Source organism: Oryctolagus cuniculus, chromosome 3 (genome assembly GCF_964237555.1).
Source record: "Oryctolagus cuniculus chromosome 3, mOryCun1.1, whole genome shotgun sequence".
Classification (NCBI taxonomy): Eukaryota; Metazoa; Chordata; class Mammalia; order Lagomorpha; family Leporidae; genus Oryctolagus; species Oryctolagus cuniculus.
Genome location: NC_091434.1, coordinates 175,361,505 through 175,389,270, shown reverse-complemented (window position 1 = coordinate 175,389,270; position 27,766 = coordinate 175,361,505). Strand labels below are relative to the sequence as shown.

Sequence of the window (27,766 nt, the reverse complement as noted above, 5' to 3'; positions counted from 1 at the left end):
AAACTTAACTGAAAAGTGATCGCTGTTAAATATAAGAGTGGGAATAAGAGAGGGAAGAGATGTGCAGTTTGGGACATGCTCAAGCTGACTTGCCCCAAACGGCAGAGTTAGAAACATACCAGGGGATTCCAATTCAATCCCATCAAAGTGGCATGTACCAATGCCATCTCACTAGTCCCAGTGATCAATTTCTGTTCACAATTGATCATAATGATAGGACTAAGAACCAAAGGGATCATATAAACAAGAACAGTGTCTGCAAATACTAGCTGATAGAATAAAAAAGGGGAGAGAACAATCCAACATGGGAAGTGAGCAGACCCATAGAATGGCAGATGTCCTAAACAGCACTCTGGCCTCAGAATCAGCCCTTAAGGCATGCGGATCTGGCTGAAAAGCCCATGAGAGTATTTCAGACATGGAAAGCCAAGACACTATGGCAAAAAAAAAAAAAAAAAAAAAAAAAAAAAAAAAAAAAACAAACACTAAATGAAAGATCTCCGCGAGTGAGATCCCAGTGGAAAGAATGGGTCATCAAAGAAGGAGGTACTTTTCTCTGAAGGGAGGAGAGAACTTCCACTTTGACCATGGCCTTGTCTAAATATGATCAGAGTCGGTGAACTCAGGGGGCTTCCATAGCCTTGGCAGCTCATGACAAGAGCCTAGGGTGATTACTGATGCCATAAACAAGAGTGTCAATTTGTTAAGTCAACAACAGGAGTCACTGTGCACTTAGTCCTCATGTAGGATCTCTGTCCTTACTGTACTATACATTGTGATTTAATGCTATAACTAGTACTCAAACAGTATTTTTCACTTTATGTTTCTGTGTGGGAGCAAACTGTTGAAATCTTTACTTAATGTATGCTAAACTGATCTTCTGTAAATAAAGAGAATCGAAAATGAATCTTGATGTGAATGGAAGGGGAGAGGGAGTGGGAAAGGGGAGGGTTGCGGGTGTGAGGGACGTTATGGGGGGGAAGCCATTGTAATCCATAAGCTGTATTTTGGAAATTTATATTCATTAAATAAAAATTTAAAAAAATAAAAAAATAAAATTGTCTTAAACTTGATGAAGCCAATATTGAGAAAGTTTATAAATTTATTATTTTTTCACTTTTCCATGAAGTTTTTGAAGTTCTTTCATGTGTCATTTATACTTTCTTATTTTTTTATTTTATTTTATTTTTTTTGACAGAGTTAGACAATGAGAGAGAGAGAGACAGAGAGAAAGGTCTTCCTTCCATTGATTCACCCCCCAAATGGCCACTACAGCTGGCGTGCTGTGCTGATCTGAAGCCAGGAGCCAGGTGCTTCCTCCTGGTCTCCCATGTGGGTGCAGGGCCCAAGGACTTGGGCCATCCTCCACTGCACTCCCTGGCCACAGCAGAGAGCTGGACTGGAAGAGGAGCAACCGGGACAGAATCTGGCGCCCCGACCAGGACTAGAACCCAGTGTGCCGGCGCTGCAGGCAGAGGATTAGCCTAGTGAGCCGGGGCACCAGCTATGCCATTTACACTTAACACAGCTTCAGGATAATGGCTTTGGAAATAGTAGATGCAAACTATCTTCATGGTTACGATCCTAGTAAAGTTACTCAAACTTTAACCAGGAAGGCTCCCTGGCTCCTACACAGTTAAGTCATAGCCTATTGATGTGTTTAAAGTAATATCCTTCAACTTGTCTCATTGGCAGGACATGCTGTTCAGGCTAAACTGAAGAGATTTTTCTTGGATATTTTTTCTCCATCATATAGATTTTTATTATATAGAAACTGACCTGGAAGTGACCAGGCCCTTAGAGAGCATGGTGGGAAATTGGTTACAATAGATACATATCTACCTGGAGAAACAAAACTAGTTGAGGGAGACATTAACCCATCCCAGGTCCAATGGTTTAGTCCAAAATGATTATAGTAAATTGAAGACAACATCAAACAAGCAGAAGAAAACATTCAGGAGGGAAACTGAGTAGTGCACTTGGGGAGAAAAAGCAGATTTTAACAGTGTAAAGCCAGGAGAGAAACGGTTGTGTTTCAGGGTAGCAAGGCCTTGGGAGAACCACTGGAAATGAATTTAAACAGAGCCGTGTTGTGCACAGTGTCCTGAAAGGAACCGAGTCTAATGCAGAATCATGATGTGCGCAGAAGGTGATGGCCCAGGTCTCCTGGAGCAGAACTGCATGAAATTCACTTAACTCCTTCCCTAGATGACTAATTAAAAAGCAGTTAATGAGAATGATTATTCTGGGCAATGGAATTCAGCCATGGAAGAGGTTAATGACCCTAAGGCTGTGGCTCAGGCCTGTGCTTTCTCAAATACAAACGCTGCTCCCCAGAAGCTCTCATAGGATTTTTTTTTTTTTTTTTTGAGAAGCAGAGAGAGAGACTTCCCATCTGCTGGCTGGCTCCCCAAAGGCCTGCAATGGCCAGGGCTGGGCTGGGCTGAAACCAGGAGCCCAGGACTCAATCCAGGTCTCCCACTTGGGTGGCAAGGACTCAGTTACTTGCACCATCATGGAAGCCTCCCAGGGTCCACATTAGCAGGAAGCTGGAGCCAAGAGCCACAGCCAGCTGTCAGACTCACTCCAGCATGAGACCTAGGCAACCTCGCTGGCACCTTCACCACAGCTTTTCTATTTTAATTACAAATACACAGTGGCACTCCTTTCTCTCTGTATCTAGTGTGGCTCAGCATTTGTGGATTCTACTGGCAAGCTCGCCATCATTTCTATGGCGAAATATTTCCAAGTTGTAAGTTTCTGACTTTCAAATAAATCTTTGGGGGAAAAAGTGTTTAAGTTGGGGACTTTCAATTCTGTGTCCTCATAGGAAAGTTAGAGAACAAAAAGAATCGTGTTGGCTTTTAAAAATATATGTTAAAATATATCATAAATGAGAAGGCAAAAGGACTAGAATTACTTACCTTGGAGAAGAAAAACAAGAAGCACAATTTAATAATGCGGTGAATGCCAACTGTTTGGTTTTGGTTTTTGTTAGTGGGGTTTTTCCCCCCGCCGTCGTAAACTTCAGGACTTTGGATAGAGAAGGGAGTGAATGAATAACTTCAGGGTATTATTCTGAAATGAATGATTTGTTGATTTTATTCCAAACATTTGCCAACTTCTTTTTGTCCATCAGGAATAATTTACATATGATCTATGTTGGAGATCTATCCAGGTCACTTATTCAGGGTTACTGCCTCCTTTATGAACTTAAGACTATCGATAGAATGATGTGTTTCAAAATTTTTAGAAGCATAATATAATTCAATAGGTCTCTTTTATAATACAGCTTAGAGTACTAAACCCAAAATCTCATTTTCTATTAAAAATGAATATTATAAAACTTAGACTGTTATTAGTATAAAATCTTAAGTATTCTACATTAGTACTTTTTGATAATTTAATGAAGGAAATAATGTTATCTGGTGCTTGTTAAATTAGTGTTATTTTAGTTATTCATTCAGAAGAGATGAAAGTGTTACTTCCCTAAAAGATATTCCAGTACCCTGATTTGGCATTTCTTTAAAATGATCTGAAACAGTGAAATGACAGCTATAAATCTGCCACTTGGAACTTTAAACGATTCGCATCACTCCCAGGCCTTGCTTTAACAGTTGGTTTATGATGCAGTTTCAGAATAACACGTTTAAGCATGGCGTATCCCTCCCTCCAAAACCAACATAAATCCGTAAAGCTTTTTAATGACAACTCTAAAACACAACAAAAGGATTCTCCAAGGCATATTTTTGGATTGTTTATCTAAAATCCTTAGATTTCTGAATTTCCCTTCATGTTCTGCCTTGGAATGGCTATCTCTAGTTCAGCTAATAAACACAATCTCTCACTGTGATGGGGACCATTCAGTTACTCACTCCATGGGGCACCAGTTAGTACCACATCCCACCTCAGCTCCAACTCTCAGATCTCACATCCTCCTGTTACACAGCACCTGGGAGCCCATTCAAAATGCTGGTTCCCAAGAGACTGATTCAGACCTCCGAACTCAGTTCTAGGGCCAGCCTGAGGACCAGGATCTTAACAGGCTCCCAGGCAAGTGGTCTGAAAATGATGTTGGGGAGAGGTGTAGTATTGTGTGTGGTGTACTAGATAAAGCTGCAGCCCATGATGCCAGCATCCCATATGGGCACTGGTTCAAGTCCTGGCTGCTCTACTTCCAATCCAGGTCCCTGCTAATGCACCTGGGAAAGCAGTGGAAGATGGCCCAAGTCCTTGGGCCCCCACACCCAGGTGGGAAACCTGGAAGAAGGTCCTGGCTCCTGGCTTCAGACCAGCCCAGCTCCAGCCATTGTGGCCATTTGTGGAGTGAACCAGCAGATGGAAGATCTCTCTCTCTCTCTCTCTCTCTCTCTGCAACTCACTCGGTAACTCACTCTGTAACTCTTTCAAGTAAATAAATAGATTTTTTTAAAAAATTGATGTCAGGGATTCAGTTCTGTTCTCTCTGACTGCAGAGAGAGCCTGATCTATGGGAAACGCTGGTGCTACATTGTCCCCGAAACTCAGATGCTTCAGAGCTTCTGCCGCCTGGAGTCCTCGTCCATGCTCCTGCCTGGGCCCTGGTTCTGTGCTCCTCACTCTTGAACGTCAAGTGCCTGGTGTGCTTGTCTGTTCCTGTCTGCTAACACCTGATTGGTTTGAGTTCTCTGACCTTGATCTCTAGCCTCCCTCTTACTCTCCCCACAAGACCCAATTTGACCTCTTCTTTCTTGGAAAATGGCCCCCACATTCTCTGGTAGAACCTCTCTGTGACAAAGTGGACCAATGGCTGACACTGTGGTGTACCAGGTAAAGCCGCCGCCTGGGATGCCAGGATTCCTTATGGGCACCAGTTCGAGTCCCGGCTGCCCCACTTCTGATCCAGCTCTCTGTTAATAGCCTGAGAAAAGCAGCAGAAGATGGCCTGAGTGCTTGGGCCCCTGCACCCATGTGGGAGACCCATATGAGGCTCCTGACTCCTGGCTTCAGTCTGGCTCAGCCCTGATCATTACAGCCATCTGGGGACTCTCTCTGCCTCTCTCCCTCTCTCCCTCCCTCCCTCCCTCCCCCTCTCTTTCCCTCTCTCTCCCTCTCTCCCCCTCCCTCCCTCTCTCTCTCTCCCCCCTCTCCCTCCCCCTCCCTCTCTCCCCCTCCCCCTCCCTTTCCCCCTCTCTCTCTCCCCCTCCCCCTCCTCCCTCTCCTTCTGTAACTCTTTCAAATAATAAATCTTTTTTAAAAATCACCAAAAAAAAAAAAAAAGTGGCCCCTTGCTGCAGAGTTCCAGGTGAGCTGGCTGTGCTCCCTGTGCCCAGCATTTTGTCCGGAGCGCAGTCAGAGCTCAGTAGACGCCTGCTGAAAGCCTGGGAAGCTGACTCGGGCTATTCGGGCAGTGAGGTGAGGGTCTGGTCACGTCCCTGATGAGTGAGCACCACAGCCCTCCCCATGCTGTCCTCGGGTGGTGGGCAGGCCACCTGCTCCGTGCACTCCAGAGGAAAGCTCCTCACTGCAGGAAGTGAATTTTCTTCATCTGCACATTCCAGGAAGTGAAGCAGCAAGCTTGGATTCAGTGTTTGTTCAGTCCTGTGCTTCCACCAAAGGGTCCTTCTGTTCTGGCACTTGGATCAGGGCAATTCATTTTATATAAAGTTTATTTACTGACTTTCATCCACTTGAAAGGCAAAGTGAGACACACACACACACACACACACACAGATTTTCCGTCCACTAGTTCATTCTCCACAAGGCCATCACAGCCAGGCCTGGGCTAGGCTGAAGCCAGGAGCCAAGAACTCCATCTAAGCCTCCCAGCAGGGACCCAAGCACTTGAGCCATCCCTGCTGCCTCCCAAACGTCCATTGGCAGGAAGCTGGATCAGATGTGGAGGATCTGGGATCCAAACTGGCACTTCAATATGAGATGTGGGCAACCCAGGCAGTGGCTTAACTCACTGTGCTACAATGCCAAAGGACATTCCCAGTTGTATAAGACAGCCTGACACATTGCAAGACACTCAGCTGTCCTCACCCTACCCACTAAATGCCGTCAGAACCCAGCCGATCATCTGGACAACCAACCCCCACCCCACATAGAAAACATACATTTGCAAATGTCCTTGTGGTGAGAGGCACAGGAGGGAAATAGAATTGCCCATAGTTGGGACCTGCAGTTAACTGAACTCCGTTCACCACACTCATTGAGAAGCACAGGACTCTGTGTCAGTACCATGGTGAATCACTGAAGTTTCACATGTGGGTTGTGGCATAGCACTAGAAGGCGCCATCTGTCACCCTCAATAGATAATGGTGACCTGCCTTTGTAATAATGGTTGAGTCATCTCTTTCAAGCCCTTATATATTCCGAGCACTAGGCTAGGTGTTGTATGCATAAGTTACTTAACCCTCAAAACCACCTGTGAGGCCTCATTTTTCAGAGGAAGAAATGGAATAAGACAGTTGTAAGCCATTGATGGTTCAAAAGAGCATGGTTAGATATTGTTAAGGTAAGTTCAAAATTCAGCCCCAGGCATTGGACACCACTACTCGAAGCCAACTTGCTTAACAAGAACAAATGTTGGCCGGCACCATGGCTCAATAGGCTAATCCTCCACCTTGCAGCACCGGCATACCAAGTTCTAGTCCCTGTCGGGGCACCGGATTCTGTCCTGGTTGCCCCTCTTCCAGGCCAGCTCTCTGCTATGGCCCAGGAGTGCAGTGGAGGATGGCCCAAGTGCTTGGGCCCTGCACCCGCATGGGAGACCAGGAGAAGCACCTGGCTCCTGGCTTCGGATCAGCGTGATGCGCTGGCCGCAACGCGCCGGCCGCGGTGGCCATTGGAGGGTGAACCAATGGGAAAGGAAGACCTTTCTCTCTGTCTCTCTCTCACTGTCCACTCTGCCTGTAAAAAAAAAAAAAAAAAAAAAAAAAAAAAAAAAAAACACAAATGTTGAAGTCCCCAGATGAAAGAATCCTATTAGCAGTTGGGCTCTCCTACTAATTATAATGTAGAGCAGTGTTTCACAAACTGTATCCTGCATAATGTTCATTTAGCGGGATGTCAAGTGTTAGGAGAGTAACAACTTCCACGGGCAATGAAGTTTGAGAAATGCTTCCGGAAAGGCACCTGCTGAGGGCTGTGAAGCAGTGACCATGAAGACCAAGCACATCTTCACAGGGAGACTTGCCTTTCAGAGAGAGTCAGGGCGTGACTGGTGAGCACACAGTGGGGACCTACCACGAGAATGTGTCTGCCAGGCAATGATGAAAGCCAGTTAGCACTGAGTAGGCACAGGAAAAAGGTTTGGAGAAAGGATTCATGGCCTTGCTGCTTCTCTCTCTCTGTTGTATAACTGACAAAATTTGTTTATATTTAAGGTGTATGATTTGATGTCTTGATATAGTTGTACAATGTGATATGATTGCCAAAATAAAGACAGTTAACGTATGTTAGGGGCCGGCGTTGTGGCACAGTGGATTATGACACTGCCTGTGACACCAGCATCCCATATAGGCACCAGTTTGAATCCCAGCTGCTCCATTTCCAATCCAGCTCCTTGCTAATGTGCCTGGAACAACCCAAGTGCCTTGGGACCCTGCACTCACAAGGAAGACGGAATGAAGCTCTCTGCTTCAGCCTGGCCCAGCCCCAGCTGTTGCAGCCATTTGGGAAGTGAATAAGCAGATGGAAGATATCTCTCTCCCCCTCCCTCCCTCTGTAACTCTGCCTTGCAAATAAATAAATCTAAAAACAAAACAAAAATCTTTAATATATCCATCACGTCAAATAGCTACCTTTGATTTTTTTTAGAAATTCTGTTTAACCACAGATATACGTATGTCTCTGATCATTTAATAATAATAATAGGGACTATTTTTTGAGTGCTAATTTCTCTCCATAGATGAAATTCTGAACGCAAGAGATGAGAAAAGTTAAGAAACCTCCCCCAAAGGCCACACAGCTAATGAATAGCAGAGGCAAATTTTGAACCCAATTCTCTCCAGCTTCACCTCTTATGATTTTCCAAAGCATCCAAAGACGCAGAGTTTATCAAAGGCTTTCCTGTGTGAATGTCCACAGCAAATCCACTCTCAAAAAGGATGTAGCTATGAACTCCTTAAATCAGGGGTTTATGTTATAACATTGCCTTCATTTTCAGTGTATCTCTCCAATCTAAAACTGTTGGATCTGAGTAATATACATGATATTTTTTCCTGCTGATTTAAGTTTCTTAATTTTTACTATTGGTTTAGTGTTACAGATTTCCACACTCTATTGCACACTCTTTTTTTTTTTTTTTTTTTTTGATAGTGTTGTGTTGTTGAAATAACATCCATCTGCAGAGAAGTTTATTCAGTCTGATTGATCCCCTCCCTGGGCCAATGTCTGCCTTCGTGGACTGCTTGAGAGGTCATCATGGAATCAACAGTCCTCTCAAGTTTAAAATGTTGCGGGTATCAGCATCGGGATCCCAGCCCCTTAATCTTCAACTCTCTCCTCTCTGACAGATGTTGGCGCATTTTTTGAAGAAGGGATGTGGCTGCGGTATAACTTCCAGGCCCCAGTAGTCAGCGCGAGAGACTCAGGCAGCCGGGCCGAGAACTCTCTGGAGCAGCAGAACTCGCCCCCGGACCTGGCCCAGGAGGAGATCCGCTTCAGCTTCAGCACCACCAAGGCGCCCTGCATCCTCCTCTACGTCAGCTCCCTCACCACAGACTTCCTGGCAGTCGTCGTCAAACCCACTGGTAAGGAACCGGATACCTCGCCTCCTGCTCTTTAACGCTGGGTGCACAGAATGTTCTAGGAGGGGCCTGCGTGGTTCTTGGCTTGCCTTTAATTCCCCACAGGGCGTTGGGCAAGTCACATAACTTCTTAACACTCATTTCTCCGAAAGTCAGGTGAAGAACTTCTCAGCTGAGTGCTTTATAGCAGTGTGCTGTACCAATAACATTGACGGGGTGTGTCGACTTCTGTACAAGAACAGTATCACATAATGTGAGGCATTTTTCTGGGTATAATGGTTATTTTTTACTCCTATTACTACTGTCCTAAATAGAGATGGCTTTGAAGTACTAAAATCAACTATGTAAATCAGTGAATTATCCTGATTTATGGCAGCACATCATATATGAGCTTTCAATAGAATACAAAATCAGAGATGTACTCATAGCTAAACTCTCTAACGATTCCCCATTCACAAAATATATCCCCAGTGTGAGGGTTATGTTAAAGCAGGGGTGCATTTTCGCCTATAAAATTAAGATGACCCTAGGGCATCTGGAGCTTCAGCTATGCATTGAGCCACTGTTGATGATGTGAATGACAGTGAATGGGGCGGAGTGGGCGGGTCTAGGGAGGGAGGGACCATTCTGGTGGGGATATTCAACCGGCCTTGTGGACAGGAAGTCTGTACTGTGCTGAAGTGTGTAAACATGCCAAGGAGTCCATTTCCTCTCTGAAAGCTTGAATTCTAACTCCGTCTCTGGGTAATGCGTGGCTGGTGAAAAAGATGGGGAAGAAAATATGTTCGCTAAGATTTCCCCTTTCAGAAATTATTCCTAATGAAATAAGCCAAAAATTAGAGAAAGATACTACCTGAAAATGTTCATCATGGTGTCTTTTATGAAAAGAAGCACTGGGGGTCTGGCATTGTGGCGGAGCAGGTGAAGCCGCCACCTGCAACGCCGGCATCCCATAGGGGTGCTGCTTCAAGTCCCGGCTGCCCCACTTCCTATCCAGCTCTCTTCCAATGGCCTGGGAAAAGCAAAGGAAGATGGTCCAATGGTTTGCATTCCTGCCATCCAAATGGGAGACCCATATTGAAGCTCCTAGCTCCTGGCTTCATCCAGGCTCAGCCATGGCCATTGCAACCTTCTGGGGAGTGAACCAGCAAATGATCAGACTCCCTCCACCTCCGCCTCCGCCTCCGCCTCTCCCTCCCCCCTCCCCCTCCCCTCCCCTTCTCCCTCAACCTCTGCCTCTGCCTCTGCCTCTGCCTCTCCCCCTCTCTCCCCTCCCCCTTCCTCTCCCTCTCCCTCTCCCTCTCTCTGCAACTCTGACTTTCAAATGAATAAATACATATTTTTTAAAAAATTTAAAAGGGGTTGACATTGTGGCATAATATGTTAACCTACCTCCTGTGAAGCCAGCATCGCATATGGGCACCAGTTAGACTCAGCTGCTTCACTTCAGATCCAGCTCCCTACTGGTGCACCTGGGAAAGCAGAGGAAAATAGCCCAAGTGCCGGAGTCCCTGCACCCACATGGGAGACCTGGAAGAAGCTCTGGGCTCCTGGCTTCAGCCTGGCACAGCCCCAGCCACCAAAGCCATTTGGGGAGTGAAGCAGCAGATGGAAGATGTCTCTTTTACTATCTGTATCTTCTGTTTTCTATAACTCTGACCTTCAAATAAATAATAATTATTGAAAAAGATTGGAAATAATTGGAAAGAACCTAGAAGTTCAATTTTAGTAAGAGGGAATCATCATTTTTTTGGATATTCTGTGTGCATTAAAATAACTGCAGAGTAATGACAGGGAGAAATCCTATGTAATATAATGCTAAACAAACAAAAATGCAAGATACAGCCTTAAATTTATATCAGCTTAGCTCTGCAAAACAACTAGGGATAGAAAAAAAATAATGTGAGCTCACAATGTTTGGCTGGATTCAGGAGGATTGGTTTCTCCGAGCAGAGTCTTCTACACATGTCAGATGCTCACGTTGAGCAAACGTCCCTTTTTAATCAGAAAACAGAGTAGGTAAAGATGGGAAGTAAGGGCCCAGGCAAGAAGACGATTTCCCCTGCTTTTCAGGATCTTGCCTGTTTATTTCTCCTGGATCAGATGCAGATGGTTCCTAATCCATGGATGTTCTCCACCCACATGCACCAGCCTTGCAGTGGACGCATGCCCTCTCCTTTCTTCTCCCATTCCTCCACAGAAGGACAGTTTTCCCTTGATATGGTCAAGAATTTGACAAGAGTGCCCCCAGGGTGCCTTGGTATGTGCCACACTAGCATTTGGTCCCAGCTGTATTCAGCAGCCCACATGCGCACTGCCAAATGCCCACGTCCCGTGTTGCATGCGTTGAGGTGTACATGTGTGTAGGCATCCCACGTGTGCCAGGGCTTTGACTAATCAGTTCCATAATTACAGCCAGCATGTAACGATGCTCACTTGTACTCAACACTGTCCTAAGTGCTTTGTATGCATTAATTCCTAGCAGCCACACAACTCCACATGGTAGTTACTCTCATCTCCTTTCTGCAGATGGAAAAACTGGAGTGCAGAGTGGATAAGTGACTTGTACACTCAGCTGGTGACAGGCAGATCTGAGGTTTCTAAGCCCAGGAATCCGAGCTCTCAGCCAGCCACTGTCTCTACTGCAGGCAACCCTGGAACACTCTCAGTGCATTTGGAAAACCAGACCAGGCAGTTTCTTTCTAGTTATTGCAAGGCCGTCGTCATTACTGCTGGGAAAAATTCAGTCTCAGAGACTGGATTTCTTTAATTCATTGTTTTCTAGCTTTAAATTAATAGTGAAATTATTAATTCCAATAGGAATTCATTCAGGAAGTAAACATCTAATAAAGTCTACACCAAAATATCAGGGAACACACAAAAACACAAGACAGTCTTAAGTAAAAGCCCTAGTGTCCCTCCAACTTCACAGACTGACAGCTGTTGTTACTATTCCCCAGAGCCAACCACCCTAGGCCCTCCTTGCCCTCACAGAGCCACCACCTCCTCTCTTTTCCTTGCCTTTCCAAGAGTCATTCCTGAACACCCCAACTTTCCCCTTGTTGGCACCATCCAAGCCAAGAAGCCCTGCAGAGTCTAGGTCTCGGCCTGCACTTTGCCTGCCTGCTGCTGCTCTGTAAGACAAACATCTTTCTAAACTAGTGCTTGCCAGCGATGTCCATGGCATGGCACCCACAGAGAGCTGTTGAATTTGAATAGCACATGGGTAGATGTGGTTGTATTTCAAGGCCCCTTGCCTGGTCACTCCACTTGCCCTGTCTCCTGTAGGTCTGCCGAGGTCTGAGGGGAGCTGTGTCCTTGACATTCCCGTGACCCTGATGGGGGAACAGCTGTGCACCTCTGCACATCACTGGGAAGCTCTGCCCAGTCGTCTCTCTGCTTCCATTTGCTGCCACTCCAGCCTTTCCCATCACAGCCAGAGCTGTCCTACTTCATGGGGATAGTATATAACATCCCTGGTAAACACACCACAAGGCCCCTGCCCCACAGTTAAAAGAGGAGAGATCCCTAAGCCCCTAATTCTGCCATCAAAAGCCACCAGCTTCCTGTATAGGTGCTTGGACTGCCCAAGTGTGGATTCCGGTTCTGCATTTTACCAGTTGCCTCGGGCAATCAGTTAGAGGCTCCGTACCTCGGTTGCTCGCCCAGGATAGTGTCTCCCTCCTAACAGCATCGTGAAAAATCATGTATGTTAATAGGTCTAAAGCAGTGTGCAATACAGGCAGTGCTGTGCTGCATACCAGTGCTTCAGTTAATGCTCGATTGCTTACAGGAAGGTGATCGGGTAAGATTGCATCCTCTAGGGATGCTGCAGCCTCTGAGTGTGTATAAGCACTCTAGGACGCTTGCACAACGGCAACATCGCTGAAAGACAGGGCACAGCTGTGCATGAGCAATGCACAATTCTGCATAGATAATGAGTCCATAATGACAGCATGTAAGTGTTAGCTGTAATCACTACCCAGAATCCAGTGATGTAATCTACTTGTTGCCACATACTCAGCAGCCCCTACTCTTCATTTTTGAAAAACTCGGTACTCCCCATCCCTCCGTGGAACCTGAGCCCCTAACCTGATGCCCACGGAGCTGCCTCACCTCGGAAGGCTCCACCTTCCTCTCCGGCCTGGCACCTGCCTTCCATTCCAGCCCGGATCACGCCTTGCCTCCTTTCTTCTTGCTTTGAAGTCCTGTTACCCTTATTTTCCATGTCATTTGTTTGGCACTGACTGTACTGTAGAGTTATCTGTCTCTGTTATAAATATGCCCTGTCTCCTCAGAGAAATGAAAGGTTCCAAGCACATCTCTCGCCTGCAGTAGGTGCCCTGCAAGTGTTTGCTGATGATAATGATGATGACCAGGAGAGGATAAATCTGCTCAGAGCATTATTTGCTGCAGCCAATAAAAGAGTGGTCCCTCATAACAGCCTTAATGATGAGCATGAGATAGAGGAAGTGGAGTATCTCTCCATTTGAGTAATAGTTTACTTTCATGGACAAATAGTAACATTATCCCTATCGTCATTTAATGATCCTCTTCTGCTATTATTTGAAAGGAATAAATATACCATTTAAATTTTATTTTTCAGGAATATTGTCATAAGTATTTATACATATATATATTCACTAGATATAAATTTATAGTTCAACTCTTATTTTTCTCAAAGCAAATGATTTTTGCTACCATGAAGTGAAACACCTATAGGAATTTTAAATCATGTTTATGAAGTCCAAGAAAGCTGGAAGAGGGAAGAAACAATGAAAACAACTTAAAGGTGATTTGAATAGAACTGGGGACCAGAAAGAGGTCAATGGCAAAGAGACGGTAGGGAGGATAATGACAGGTTTCTGAATAATGACCTGTTCCTCTGCCCACCAGCCCTCTCTTTCTTGTCTTTGTGTGCCCAGATCCCGGCACAGCATGGACTGGGATGGTTGTAGGTGTTAGAAGTGGGCCTCACACTTGTAACCAGCCAGCCAGCCTACTTTCAGTCCTTGAGAAAAAGCTGTGCTTTGCACAGGAACTAAATAAACCTACTCAGAAGAAACGAATAAATGATGAATCAGTGCAGCTGTATGTCTAAGAAAACTAGCTGTGATTGCACATGAAGTCCAAGCACCAAAAGTGAGGCAGAAAATCAAAACCGAAGGCAGTCCACTTGTTTGTGCATGTTGCCAAACAACCGCCTAAGCATCTCCTTCATTTCCAAACAAGGATTATTTTTAATGTTATTGGGGTAAAGAGACACAGTAGTGAGCAGTGGGGAGAGAGGTGGCTCCAGAAGAAGCAGCAGCACATTCAGAGGTCTTGAGGGAGGAAGGGAGGAGAACTGCATTTCTAGGCAGTAAGAGAAGTCTAAGGTAGCTTGAATGTAAAAAGTGAGATGGCAAGTGGTATGATTTGAAAATAAGGTATTAAGCAGAAGCCAACTCAGTATCAGAGGCTATGTTTAGAATATACATTTTAATTCAAGAGGCAGGGGGATAGGCAGACAGATGAATAGAGCTCCATCCGTTCCACAGTTGTCCACAACAGCCAAGACTAGGCCAAGCCAAAGCTTGGAGTCAGGAACTCGGTGCAGGTCTCCCATGTCTGTGGAAAAGACCCAGCTGCTTGAGCAACCACCTGCTGCCTCCCAGGGTCTACAGTAGCAGGAAGCTGGAGCCAGGAATCGAACCCAGACACTCAACATCTTAACTGCTAGGCCAAGCACCCACTCCAGATTATACATTTTTATCCAATGATACACTGGAAGGTTTTGATGCGTTTTCAGTGAGTGAGTGAAATCATCAGTCATGCGTTTTGAAAAGAGAGCATTTGGAAGTAGAAAGCAGAGGATCATTCAATCAACAAATAGTACGTGTGTTAGGTTTTAGGATTTGGGGGTTCAAAGGCAATGAGGAGATAGCCAGTTAAAGTAGGAGGACAGCACAGTGGAGTTTGAGGTGAGGTTATAAGCCACCTGCAGGGCACGGGGAGGCTGAGTGCTCAGCTCCTCCACGCCCCCCCTTCCTCTCCTCCCCTCCCCTCCCCAGGCAATTGTATTTATATGACCTTTGCCTGGGAAAGGGCCGTGTATTCACAGAGACTCACATGCACCATGATGAATTAGGCCTGGATGAGCAAAAGGCCACCTTGGCAGGTGTTTATCAGGGTCAACCATGTACATTGTGTGGTTTTGTCAGCCCAGAAGGTCATGGCAAGAAACTGTAAAACTCACGGTGAAGCCGGAAGAATCAGGCAATGGAATACCATCATGCTGTCTTCCAGGGGCATTGTGCTTCTGTTCAATTTTACCAGATGCTGAGTTGGCCATTTGGGTCCCAAGCGCCTAGCAACTCCTAACAGTAGGTGCCTACTGTGGCTCAGGCACCACTGTGAACGCAAAGATATAAGAAGTCCTTGCTGTCGTGGGCTTGCTTTGAGCAGAAGAGAGACAACAAACAAATTAAGTACAATCAGTAGAATTTTGTTTGGTAAGAACTGTTATGGGAGGAAATATACGGCAACGAAGGGAGGGCCTGGCTAAGGGAGTGAGTAGATTCCACTTTCACTGAGAAAGTCACAGAGAAAAAGACCACCAAGAAGTAGACATCAGAACAAAGACCCGAAAGCGTAAGTGCCAAGCCATGCAGGCAACAGGGGAAGACCATCCTAGATGGAAGAACCAGCTGTGTGAAGGTCCTGGGGCAGGCACCTGCTCACTTCCAAGGAGGCCAAGGTGGGCTGGTGAGGAGGACACAAGGAGGAGAGCAACAAGAAACAGGGCCGAGAAGATGTGGGGAGATCCCGGGGGGTCTGGTGAACCACTGTACAGACTCAGCGTTTCACCTTGAATGAGATAGGAAGGCCCTGAGGATTCTGCACAGAGGCTCACTCTGGCCACCTTGGGGAGGGGAGACAGCACGCCGGAGGGGCAGAGGCGAAGCTGGAGTTTGAGAGGTTGAGGTGGGGGCAGAAGCAAGAGGTAAACGTGAAGGCTGATACAGCAATTCAGGCAACAGATGGTCGAGACGGAGGAGCTGAAAAGCTGTACTATTCAGAGCATATTTTGAAAGTCAAGCCGAGAAGATTTGCTGACAGCTCACAAGGGAACTATAGGAGAAAGAGGAGAGTCGAAGCTTTGGGCAAGAATGGGAGAATTATTGACTGCTTCCAAAAATGTGGAAAACCGCCATGGAAACCTCTTTTGGAGAGAAGATCAGTGCTGTGCTGCATCTGTCGTGTTTGAGACGCCAAGAAGACATCCAAGTGGACGTTCCAGGAGACGACTGGTGGAGCGAAGCTTTGTCCAGTTTCATTCAAAAAGCGAGAATAGGGGCCAGCACTGCACATGGTGGGCTAAGCCTCCGCCTGCAGTGCTGCTGTCTTTCATGGGCACTGATTGTAGTCCTGGCTGCTCCACTTCCGATCCAGCTCTCTGCTGATAGCCTGGAAGATGGCCCAATTGCTTGGGCCCCTGCACCCACGCAGGAGACCTGGAGGAAGCTCCTGGCTCCTGGCTTGGGATAGGCTCAGTTCCGGCCTTTGCAGCCATCTGGGAAGTGAACCAGCAGATGAAAGATGTTTCTCTCTGTCTCTCCCTCTCTCCATCTGTAACTCTACCCCTAAAAATCTTAAAAATAAAGAATGAACGAATGGAAGGAAGGAAGGAAGGAAGGAAGGAAGGAAGGAAGGAAGGAAGGAAGGAAGGAAGGAAGGAAAGAAGGATAGAACGTATAACGAATTCTCAATTATGGTAACAAATTTGTCTTTCAAGGCCAGGCACATGCTGCTACGTTTAAAATGTCATCTTCATGCTGGAATGCCTAAATAAAGAAGGGCAACATTTCTAAAGTACTGCATTTATTTACATGTGTGTGTTCACACATATCTATACATATAGCCATACACGAGAGATGTCTGGAAGGAGATCCTGCCAAGATACTTCGACTAGTTATCTCTGCATGGAGGGATTTCAGACGACTCTGTTTTTGTTTACTTTCTAGGCTTTAACTATCATGTTTTATTTTGTAACTTAAAAATCAGAACATCAATTTTGTTCCTCTGGAAGGAAAAAGAAAGAGGCAATACAGAATCTACTGGGTTATTTATGGCTGGTCAAACTCTTGCAAGATTGCTAGCTCCATTTTGAAGCTCTGAGATGCCAAAGCCTATTAACAAAACCAAGACTCCAATTTGAGTAAAAAATGAGATAAAAAATTGATGCCTTTCAAATCATAAATAAGAAATAAAAGTTATGCTTGCTGTGCAGATTAACTAAAAGCAGTCTCTACATGTCATATTGTTTTTTTTTAAGATTTTTTTTTATTTATTTGAGAGGCAGAGTTACAGATGAAAAGAGAGAGACAGAGAGAAAGGTCTTCCATCTGCTGGTTCACTCCCCAAATGGCCTAGCCGGGACTGGGCCAGGCTGAAGCTAGGAGCCAAGAGCTTTGCTCGGGTCTCGCATGTGGGTGCAGGGGCCCCAGCACTTGGGCCATCTTCCACTGTTTTCCCAGGCTGTCAGCAGAGAGCTGGATCCGAAAAGGAGCATCTGGGACACGAAGCAGTACCCATACAGGATGCTGGTGCCACAGGCAGAAGCTTAGCCTACTACACAGTGCCAGCCCCACGTTAGTCTATTAAATATTGTCATTCTTAGGAAGAATCAAGGAGCAAAAAAAAAAAAAAAAAGAAGAAGAAGAAGAAGAACAAAAACAAGTTGGGAAGTTGGGAAGTTGGGAAGGCAAAGTGAACTATCATGGAATAGACTCAGGGGACTTGGGAACCCCATCTTTTCCTTTAATTTTCATTTGGAAACAAAACTTATTGTTCTGTTTTCTTAGTCTCATTGAGCCACCGAAAATCCCATGTCTTTATCTTTGGTAAATTATGTTTATGTTTAATATTGTATGCTCATGTTTCTATGCTATGCCGAATGTCACACTTCACTGATGGAGTGAGACCATTGCTGCTCTCTGCTCTTATTTTTTATTTCATGTAATATTCTGTGGGCCTTTAGGCATCTCTACTGTCCTTCATCATGTATGTTCTCACTCTGCATTTTCAGCCACAGTCCCGACTTGGACCATTTATACCATTTGCTACTTGCACTTTGAGATGATGGTCATTGAAGTTCATGGTTAGCAGATTGTGAATATATGCGGGTCTGGTGTTGTAAACCCTTATGAAGGTCTGGTGTTGTAAATCCTTATGAATTAGTATGCCCCTGAGCTCATGAATCTGAATTCAAAGCTATAATGGTGTCAAGGACATCAACGCAGGGAGCAGAGCTTAATGGAAACCCAAGCTGCAGAGTTGGGGGGTGGGGGGCAGGGGGAGAGGAGCAATAAAACAGAACCTGAAGCAAGGCTGGTCCAAGTGAAGTGGTGTTTACAGAACCTGAAGCAAGGAAATGATGAGTTTCTGTTCTTCTCATACAGGAAGCTTACAGATTCGGTACAACCTGGGAGGCACCAAAGAGCCCTATAACATTGACCCAGACCAAAGGAATATGGCCAATGGGCAGCCCCACAGTGTGAATATCACCCGTCGTGAGAAGACCATCATTCTCAAGGTACGCACTTGTGTTCAGATCCATTTTCCATGGTATGGTGCTATGATGTCTATGCTGCAGATTTGCTTTTGCGGGTTGGGGCAGGTGGAAGGGATACCAATACCCACACAAGTGCTTAACTAGTGAAGCAGAATGACAGGGAGCAATCGTCCTTGGGTTTCCTTGAAGGAGTGATTCCAGGACCTCCACAGATACCAGCCTCAGAGGATGCTCAGGTCCCTTATGCAAGATTTCTTAAAAAAAAAACAATCATGGGCAAGTGAAATTTAAAAATGATGTGCATTTTCCATGAATTTTTTGGGGAGCCCCTGCATAAAACGGGGCATTTCCTTATAAGCTGCCTACACCTACACCCCCCCCCCGTATATTTTAAATCATCTCCAGACTACTTACAATACCTAATAACCATACATGCTGTGTGAACAGTGGTTATGCTGCATCGTCAGGGGATGACTGACAGGTGGAGAAAGATCCTCATGTATTCACTACAGATGTGGTTTCCTTCTCCAATGGTTTCCATCTGTGGCTGGTTGATCCTGAGCTTTGCAGAACACAGAGAGCCAACTGTAATTCATGCAAGAAAAGAAGTGACAGAGGTGCTGGTGAAGAAAGAGGTGGAAACTGTTTACTCCGGATCTTCCCGGTGGCTTCCCTGGTCTTAGGGACTGGGATCTCAGTCCTCCACTTTCAACCGTCGCACTGTACTTCTCTGCCACACTCACAGAGGCCCAAAGCTTCTCGCCCAGCAAAGGTTATTTCTGTCCATCTGACCTACTTCTTCCACTGCTCCAATGCAATATGAATAACTGTATTTTTCTGCTTTGCACAGGCTTTGCCTTAAAAACCCTCAAAACACAGTCTTTCCCAGAATCTCAGGCTCTGGTTAGAGGCTTTCCCAATACCTGGGGATGGTTTGATTATGACACTCGAGCTTCATTTCAGGTTCATTTATTGCCCCTACCCCATACCACCAATATCCACAATGAAGAAAGCAGCCCGGGAGACACCATGAATAAAACATGAGGTGGGGAGGTCTCCCTGGGAACTAAGCCAAAAGATCAAGGCTGGGAGCTGTCAGTGGCTTCTCTAGGAGTTCAGAATAGATACCTGTCAGGACCAGAAGCAGCAGGAGGACGCTGCTTTGTCAGTGGAGTGGAATGTCATTTGGCAGGAGCTCAGCTGCCTCCCAGACCTCATCTGGATTCGGCTGGTTGCTGTGGGATGTTCAGGTTGCACAGAAAAGCCCCTGTCTCTTTTGAGCACTGGTGGATGTCAGATTCATAACTTGATATAGAGTTCGCACATGGCCTTTAGCAACAAATGCCACGGGGCATTTTAAGGAGAGATCTTTCCTAGGAAAATGACAGCGTGCTGCTCCAGCTCATCGTCCCATCCCTCAGAGGTGGGGTACAGAAGGCCCCTGTTCAGGGACTGACTTTGTGCCTGGGCCCAGCACAGTACTGGGCACACCTTAGGTGCCACCAACCACATGTTGAGTAAGCCACGCCCATCTGTCACCATGACTCAGGTTTTTTTCAGAAAGGAAGCAAGTCCAGGAGATGGAAGGTTTCATACCATTTTTTGACAATGTGGTCATTAGCTTTTGATAAGACGTCTTGTTTTCAACCACCCAATCTGTTGCCTCTTTTAAAGAAAATGACTTGTGCTGTTATTTCACCATGGCAAAATAATATCAAAAGTTACAAAGGCTAAACAATTGTTTCTAATGATAGTATAATAAGAGACCCACTGTAGCCACAGAACCTTACGGATTAACCCTGACTCTGCCACAATGTACTGAATATTTATCTGAAGAAGGGGCGGGAGTAAGCTCTCTGATGTGCTTGGGGCTTTGCAGTGCAGACAGCCAAAGATCCTGAGAGATGGGCAGAGAACCTAGGGGATGCAGGAGGCTGAGGTAAGTCTTGTTCTGTTGATCTGGGTTCTTTGGGTTACCAATGACAGAAAATCGGTTCAGAGCTAATTCGTTGGGGAAAATTCCTAGGGTAGGTCATAGCATTACAGAATTTAAGAGAGATAAAGCCGAAACTTCAGAAGGAAATCCAAGGAACTTTGGAGAGTTAAAACTATGGACAACAATACTATTGAGTCTCCCTCTATCTCTCTCTTATTCTCTGTCCCTCCCTGAATGACCCATTGATCCTTTCTCATCTCTGCTTCTCCACCAAACTGAGGACTGGGTGATTATCTCTTCAGCTCCACCTTCCACTATCATGGGACACAGGGGCTTGTCTACTGAGCTCAAGTCTTCCTGGCTTTGCTATCAGGAGGGAGGGTCCTAGTTTCTTGATCCTCATTTTATCCTCCCAGAGCTTCTCTGATTGGCCATTCAGGGGGAGAGGGAACACTGGCCCTTAATCCCCAGTACATCTTACAGTGCAGTGGAGAATTGGTTAAACACCCCCTCCAAGGGGCAATGGGACCAGGCTCCAGGAAAAGGAGGGAGACAGGATGGGTATAAGAGGCATTAAGTGTGTGAGGCTCCAAGGGAGAAGAAAAAGGCAGTCATGGGAAACACTGCCACAAGCGAGGAGAAAGGCTACCCTGACAATTCCACCCACAGGGGCTGGAAACCCGGTCCCTCTGTCTTCTGTCAGCGCAACGCAACTGTGCTGAGATTTATGGACATGTCTGGAAAGCCAGATGCCTCAGCCCACTCTGGTACAGCTGGGAGAGCCTTGAGGGTCTGAGGCGCTCTTGTCTTTCTCAATCCAGCCTCTCCCAGCAGTCCAGGGTCTCCCCAGCAGCCTTACCCTCCTCTGATGGGAGAAGGGAATAAAGTAGAGGGAGGCAGAGGAAGAAAGGATGTGACTTCTCCTGATGGAAAAGTGGCTCCCAACCCTGCAGGTCCTCTTGCCCTGCTTTGTCTTCAGGCAGGGAGACCCTGCAGAGCAAGGCAGTAATTCTGAGAGTAGCTTTAGAACCCAGGACACACTCAAAACGATCAACCCATCCATTCTGAGAACTTCTACAACCTCAACCCCATGTGGAAAGAGATACGGCAAAAATCTTCAATAGTGCTTGTTTCTGTCTGAAGGGATTATAAATGGTTTGCTTTCCTCTAGAGTTTTCTCTATTTCTTCATTTTCTGTTATAAGCATGCATTGCATTTTTATAATGGAACAGAAATATTAAATATACATATATCCTCAACCTTTTCTTATCCTCCCCACTTATAATAAAATATAATGGAAAATAATTTCAATTTAAAATTTACTTAAAAGCAAAGAACAAAAATAAAGCTTATTCAAAGATGAGTTGAAAAGTGCTGTGGAATAATGCCTTTGGAATTAAGAGGAAATTTTATGCATTTATACAAGCTCAAACATCATACAATTTGGATGATGTTTATCAGTGTTTATGGTGTTTTTAAGAGCAGGTTTACCTTCCTAGCTGGGTTTGGCTAAAGCTAACATTAAATTAATTTGCATTCCCTGAGCGCACACCGTCTGAAACGGTGCTGAGCACTTGAGGGAAGCTGACCTTGGATGAAACATTTGCTGCCAAAAAACAAAGTGCCCAGTCTCCACGTAGATAATGAAGAACTGACTGTAGCACTCATCAGACACCAGAGTGAACCAGAGCCCATGACAACCCTCAAGTGGTGTCATTTAGGAAAACTCACAGTAGCATCAGAGATGATAGCTTAAGGCTTACTGCCAGTCAAAATGCAAACACACTGCATGCAGGCACGGAGCACCCGAACAAGTCCTAGATGGGATGAAACTCATGCCAATTAGCATAAATCCAAAAACTGAACATTATGCTCAATAATTCCAGAGTCTCTTGCGACTGATCCTTTTTTCCTCTTTCTTTCCCTCCTGTCGTCCATGGTTTTTTTTCTTACTACTTCTTTGCTTTCTTTTATCCCAACCACAGGGCATGAAGGACCCGAGGGGACTCCCAGGGGTCCACCGAATGAAGCAGGAAATTCAAGTGAGATTATAATGTCCTGCACACGAGCATAAATTTGGCTCTGAACTTTTAAATTTTTCTTCATTCATTTTATTTATTGGAGAGCTAGAGAGACAAAGGCAGAGAAGGACAGCTCCTATCTTCTGCTTCACTCCCCAAGTGCCCACGACAGCGCTCTCTTGGCCTGGCCAAAGGCAGGAGCCTGGGAACTCAGTCCAGCCTCCCACGTGTGTATCTGGGACCCAGGCACCTGAGTCATGACCGACCGCCTCCCAGGGTTCAAGCCTTAGAAGGAAGCTGGCATTGGAAGCAGAGCTAGAACTTAATCCAGTATGAGACATGGGCATCCCAAGAGGCATCTTGCCTGCTGCACCAAATGCCTGTCCCTGCTTTGATCTTCTTGGAAGCTTTACTATAGAAAGAAACAGTCAGGCCATAGGATAAAATACACCAATCCCCCCAGAAAATTGAGACAGTTGTTACTGTAGCATTCATTTTGCTTAATGCTGTGCATGTTTGTTTTCAGAACATGCCCACAGCATGGTCCACTTGCGCATTACCTCCACGACAGCTCACGTACACTGATGCATCCTGTGCTGTAGGCACTGTGCTAAGCTCTGTACACACACATCTGCTCACTTAACCTTCACAAAACGTGTGCACCACTGCTATTCCCACCTGTATAGAAATTGTGACATAACCCACCCAAAGTCAGAAAACAGGAAGTAATGAAAGCGTAGTTGAACCAAGACCTCTCACACTTCAGTGTGAATACACACTCTCACCATTATTTAATAAAGAGGTGTCTGGAAACAGATTCACAACATTTAGCAAGTAGACAATTCCGATAAGAAATTGAGTTGTATTGTTATTGTTAGTATTGTTATAGAACAATCCAAAAAGTGCAAAAGCACAGACACTAATAAAACATGTAACTATGCACCTGCCATCCAAACATTACAGATTTTCATGTTTCTATATTTCTTTAGGCTTTTTTATTTTCTTAATACAGGTAGAGTTGAAGGCCCATGGTCCTCCTTGTTATATAGTAAGCCCTGAGAAAAGTATTTGGCAATGACTTCCACAGCATTTCTGCAATAAAAGTGTTTTTTTACATACTGTTTTATGTAGCATTTCCTTAGGATAGTCAAGCCTGACTTCAAAATGGAACTCAGCCCAAACAAGCCTGCAGAGCATGGGGTAGAAGACACGATAGGCCGCTGAAAGAGACCAGGGCTAAAATGAGGCGGCTGTCTGGTTTTCTGGGCTGGTCCAAGGATAAAACTAACGAGAACACCAAAGTGGATGAGCTACATGTTCTTTGAACAATGGTCTTTAACTATCATGTATTTCTGAGTTTTGATGGAACGTAGGCAATAGACAGTTCCAGGATATATTCTCTGGCACACTCACTCAGAAGCCATATTTCAGGAATCAGATGAACAGATGGTAAGGATGTATCATTTTGGCTTTCGTCTAACTGAAGGGCCAACCTATCTTTGCCAAGAAGACACCAACAGAATTCCTATAAGCAAAATAAAGCCTTCCTTAAAAAATAATTCTCAGTCCTCTGAAACAAACAATGGTTAGCCCCCAAGCTCTTGTGCCTCAAAGATCATGACTCCAATTATTTGCTAAACAAGTGTTCCAAAAGAAAATCACTGAATTATATTTCCTAAAATGAAGTAGAGATGAAAATTTCTTAAATGCTATTAATCAGATTTCAGCCAAATTGCATCAATGGATAATTGAATTATTTATTGAATGTGCATCCCCAAAATTGTCAGTGAGGTGTTAAAAAAAAAAAAACAGCTAGAAACAAGTGATATGTGCTAAATGCTAAGTTTAGAGTGAGCATTGCAAATAACTAGATAGCTCCAGTTGCCATATAAATTAAACTCAAAATCTGTTTCTTAACTAAATAAGTCTATCTTACATCAGATATATTGTTAGAAAGAAAAGTCCCATGGACTCTAGCGGTGATGAAATCACTCCGGATAGGAATTAGGAACCCACCATTGCCATCAACCCCTAATTTCCTCTGCCTTTTCCAATAGAGGACTCCCTTGATTCAGCCAAATCCGTGCCCACTCTTATCAGGGCCCTTCATGGTTCCATGTTTTGGGAAGCCCTTCCTGCCTGTGGTCCGCCACAGCCACCTCTGAATTAAGCACTGAGGATAACATCATCCTTGCAGCTGCGCATCTTTGGGGTCCATTTCCTGCCACTGCAAAGAATCGTTTTACTTTAATAAGCGTTTACCAATACAATTCCCTCAAAACCCGAGTGGGCTTCTGATATATTTGCTTCTACTCAATTTCATGTGCCTCTCAGTACACCCTAAGCACTTAGATTTCTTTCAGCCTCCTCTCACATCCATTTCTGCAACACCTGCCATCCACATATACACCTTGGACTTACTTAATCATTTGCTGCTGGGTGCCCATGGACAAAAGGACTGCATGGGAAGTGAAGACCTGTAATTTGGACTTTGCCCAGGCTGCTAATGCAGCTTGCTGAACTGAGAAATCTTACTGTGACTTTGTTGGTCAGATTTTTTTTTTCTTAAAGATTTAGGCAGAGTTACAAAGAGGAAGAGGCAGGAGAGAGAGAAAGAGAGGTCTTCCATCCACTGGTTCACTCCTCAAACAGCTTTAATGGCCAGTGCTGAGCCAATCCAAAGTCAGGAGCTAGGAGCTTCTTCCAGGTCTCCCATGTGGGTGCAGGGACCCAAGGACTTGGGCCATCTTCTACTGCTTTCCTGGGCCACAGCAGAGAGCTGGTTTGGAAATGGAGCAGCCAGGTCTTGAACCAATGTCCATATGGGATGCCAACACTACAGGGGGTGACTTTACCCACTATGGCCCCAGTCACAGCTTTTATCAGGCTTACTTCCTATGCTGGTCCACGGCTCTAAGTTTCTGAGCTTCTTTCTATTCCCTTTCATTGATGTTTGGCAGCTGATTAGCTCTTTCTTGAATTCATCTGCTCCTTGATCTAGGCATCAAGAAGCAACTGGTATCCATCATCATTCCATTGCTTTCAAAGCATTTTCCCTAGAGCTATGGATCATGGACACTTACTCTGCCTTCCAAGTCACATATGAGGTGGCAATTTACAAAGTATTTTATTGCATGAAGTAGTCCCTCCTTATCCATGTGGGACACACTCTATGACCCCAGTGGATGGCTGAGACCATGGGTGGTACCAAACCCTACATATACTACTATTTTTTCCTATACTTATGATAAAGTTTAGTTTATAAATTAGTCAAGTAAGAGAATGACAATAATGACTACTACTAATATAGAACAGTTATGGGATGGAGATTTAGCCTAGTGGTCAAGAGGCCAGTCAGGATGCCTGCATCCCATATTTGAGTATCTGGGTTGATTCCTGGCTCCAGCTCTTGACTCCAGCTTCCTCCTAAAGCAAACACTGGGAGACAGCAGTGAAGGCTCAAGTAATTTGGCCCCTGACATCTGCATTGGAGACCTGAACTGAGTTGCCAGCTCCTCACTTTGGCCTTGCCAAGCCCTAACTATTTCAGGCATTTGGGGAGTTAATAAGAAGATGGAGTAATCTTCCCCCCCTTAATATTTGATCATCCTATCATCACCCTTCTTTTGTGATGATGTGAGATGATCGACACTTATGTGGTGGAATGAAGTAAGATGAATAATACAGGCATGGCGACACAATAGCCTACTACCTAAGGCTTGTTTGAACACATGTACTGTAATACTCTGACAGTCAATCTGATAACCAAGACAGCTACTAAATGACTAGCAGGTGGGCAGCATGTACCACATGGGTACACCAGACAAGGGGATGACTCACATCCTGGGTGGGATGGAGTAGGATGATGCAGAAGTTCATCACACTAATCAGGGCAGCATAAATTAAAACTCATCAACTATTTATTTCTGGAATTTTCCATTTAATCTTTTCAGACCATGGTTGACTACAGATAATTGAAACTGAAGACAGCAAAACCACAGATAGGGGATGATACCGTACCACTGTGTTCCATCATTCCTGCCTCTCATACCCATTTCTGCACTACCTCCCACCTGGCCACAAAGCCAGTGCTATGTATTTGATGTTTCTGTGGTAGCAGCACCCTATTTCAGAGTATCAGCTTATGCAGTAGTTGGTGTTATATTAACTGCTACAACAGAACACAGCAGGGGCTTACGCAGATAGCTTTCTTCTTCACCCATGGCACAGTACAACACAAATGTTCCAAACTGGAAGAAAGTGCCCTCCACCCACTGATGTTATCTCTGGGACTAATGAAAGAAGTTGTGCATGATATGTAAATAGGGTGACAAAAGGTTGTTCATAGCAAATGCCGGAATCATGAGGTATTATTATTTCAAGGTCTTGAAGGATGTGTAGGATGTTCACAGATGGGGGGGCGGGTGAAGGAGGAGATGGAGGAATATTTATTATGGGGGCATATTCTGTGTGTCTGAAAGAGAACATAAAGGTAAATGAAGACACTAGGGGAGTGAATGCTTTGTAGGCTTAATTCTCTTCCTATCCCATGAATTAAAAATACCCACTGGAGAGGACTCCGTAAAAAATATTTCCTGTAGAAATACTAACATCCTGTAGAAATAGGTAACATCATAGGATCTGAAGTCCTGTGCGGGTGCTATACAGATCAGATGCAGTAAAATCAGTCATCTGGGGCGCATGCAGAATTCTGTCAAAAATGGTTGCAGGGATTTTATTAGCAATAAGTTGAAAACTAATTCAACTGCAGACTTAGAGGGCAGCTGTAGCTGTTAATTGACGTGAAACATTGAGGGGTGGGAGGGAACAACATCACCACTCTCTGTATATGGAAAAGTGTTCAATTACAAGGAATTTCAAGAAACCTCAAGCCCAGAAAGAAAAAAAAAAAAAACCTCTATACTTGGGAGGGCCTTAGTAATCTAGTTATGTGGTGCTCAAAATACCTTCATGCATTAAAAAATACTTTCTTCCAGTCACCCTGTCACCCTTCCGAGTCGGGAAAGGCTGGTGCTATTAGCCCCATTACATGGAACAGAAAACAGGGATTAAAATGTGCAGGTGACTGATAAGGTCCCCAATACTCAGAGGACACAAGGTCTGACCTACAACCCAGGTGGCATGTTCTCCAGGGAGCCCTCACTCCCACAATAGCCTCTTCTGCTGTCTTGGCAAGCAGGCAAGAGAATCAAGCTCCCTTCTACAAGACTGCCTTAGAAACTTGTGAAAATTTTTATACAAAAAAGGTTTATACAAAACTGAGTCCTTTGGGGGGTCAATGTTTTCTTTGTAGTCTAATTAGAACAGCAGTGGGAGATACTAATATGCTGGCACTGATAAACTGTTTTGATGTTTGTTTTGTTTAGAGACAGGAAGGATGATGAAATCAACCTATAAGGAGATAAGACACTGCTCTGGGAATGCCCCCTATGGGTGGAAGTTAAAAATTGCATGTGAAACATCTAGGAAAACAAGTTGGTAGAGTAGCTTTGCTTTT

General features: G+C 44.9%; 1 protein-coding gene across 1 annotated transcript in view; it reads left to right on the top strand.

Moving 5' to 3' along the window:
* CNTNAP2 (contactin associated protein 2) overlaps window positions 1–27,766 on the top strand; it is a 2,389,242-nt gene that overhangs the window by 2,170,441 nt on the left and 191,035 nt on the right. The window contains exons 19-20 of the mRNA XM_008258071.4: window positions 8,502–8,738; window positions 18,179–18,312. Of these exons, the coding sequence (XP_008256293.2) occupies window positions 8,502–8,738; window positions 18,179–18,312 (371 nt within the window). The remainder of the gene's footprint in view (window positions 1–8,501; window positions 8,739–18,178; window positions 18,313–27,766) is intronic.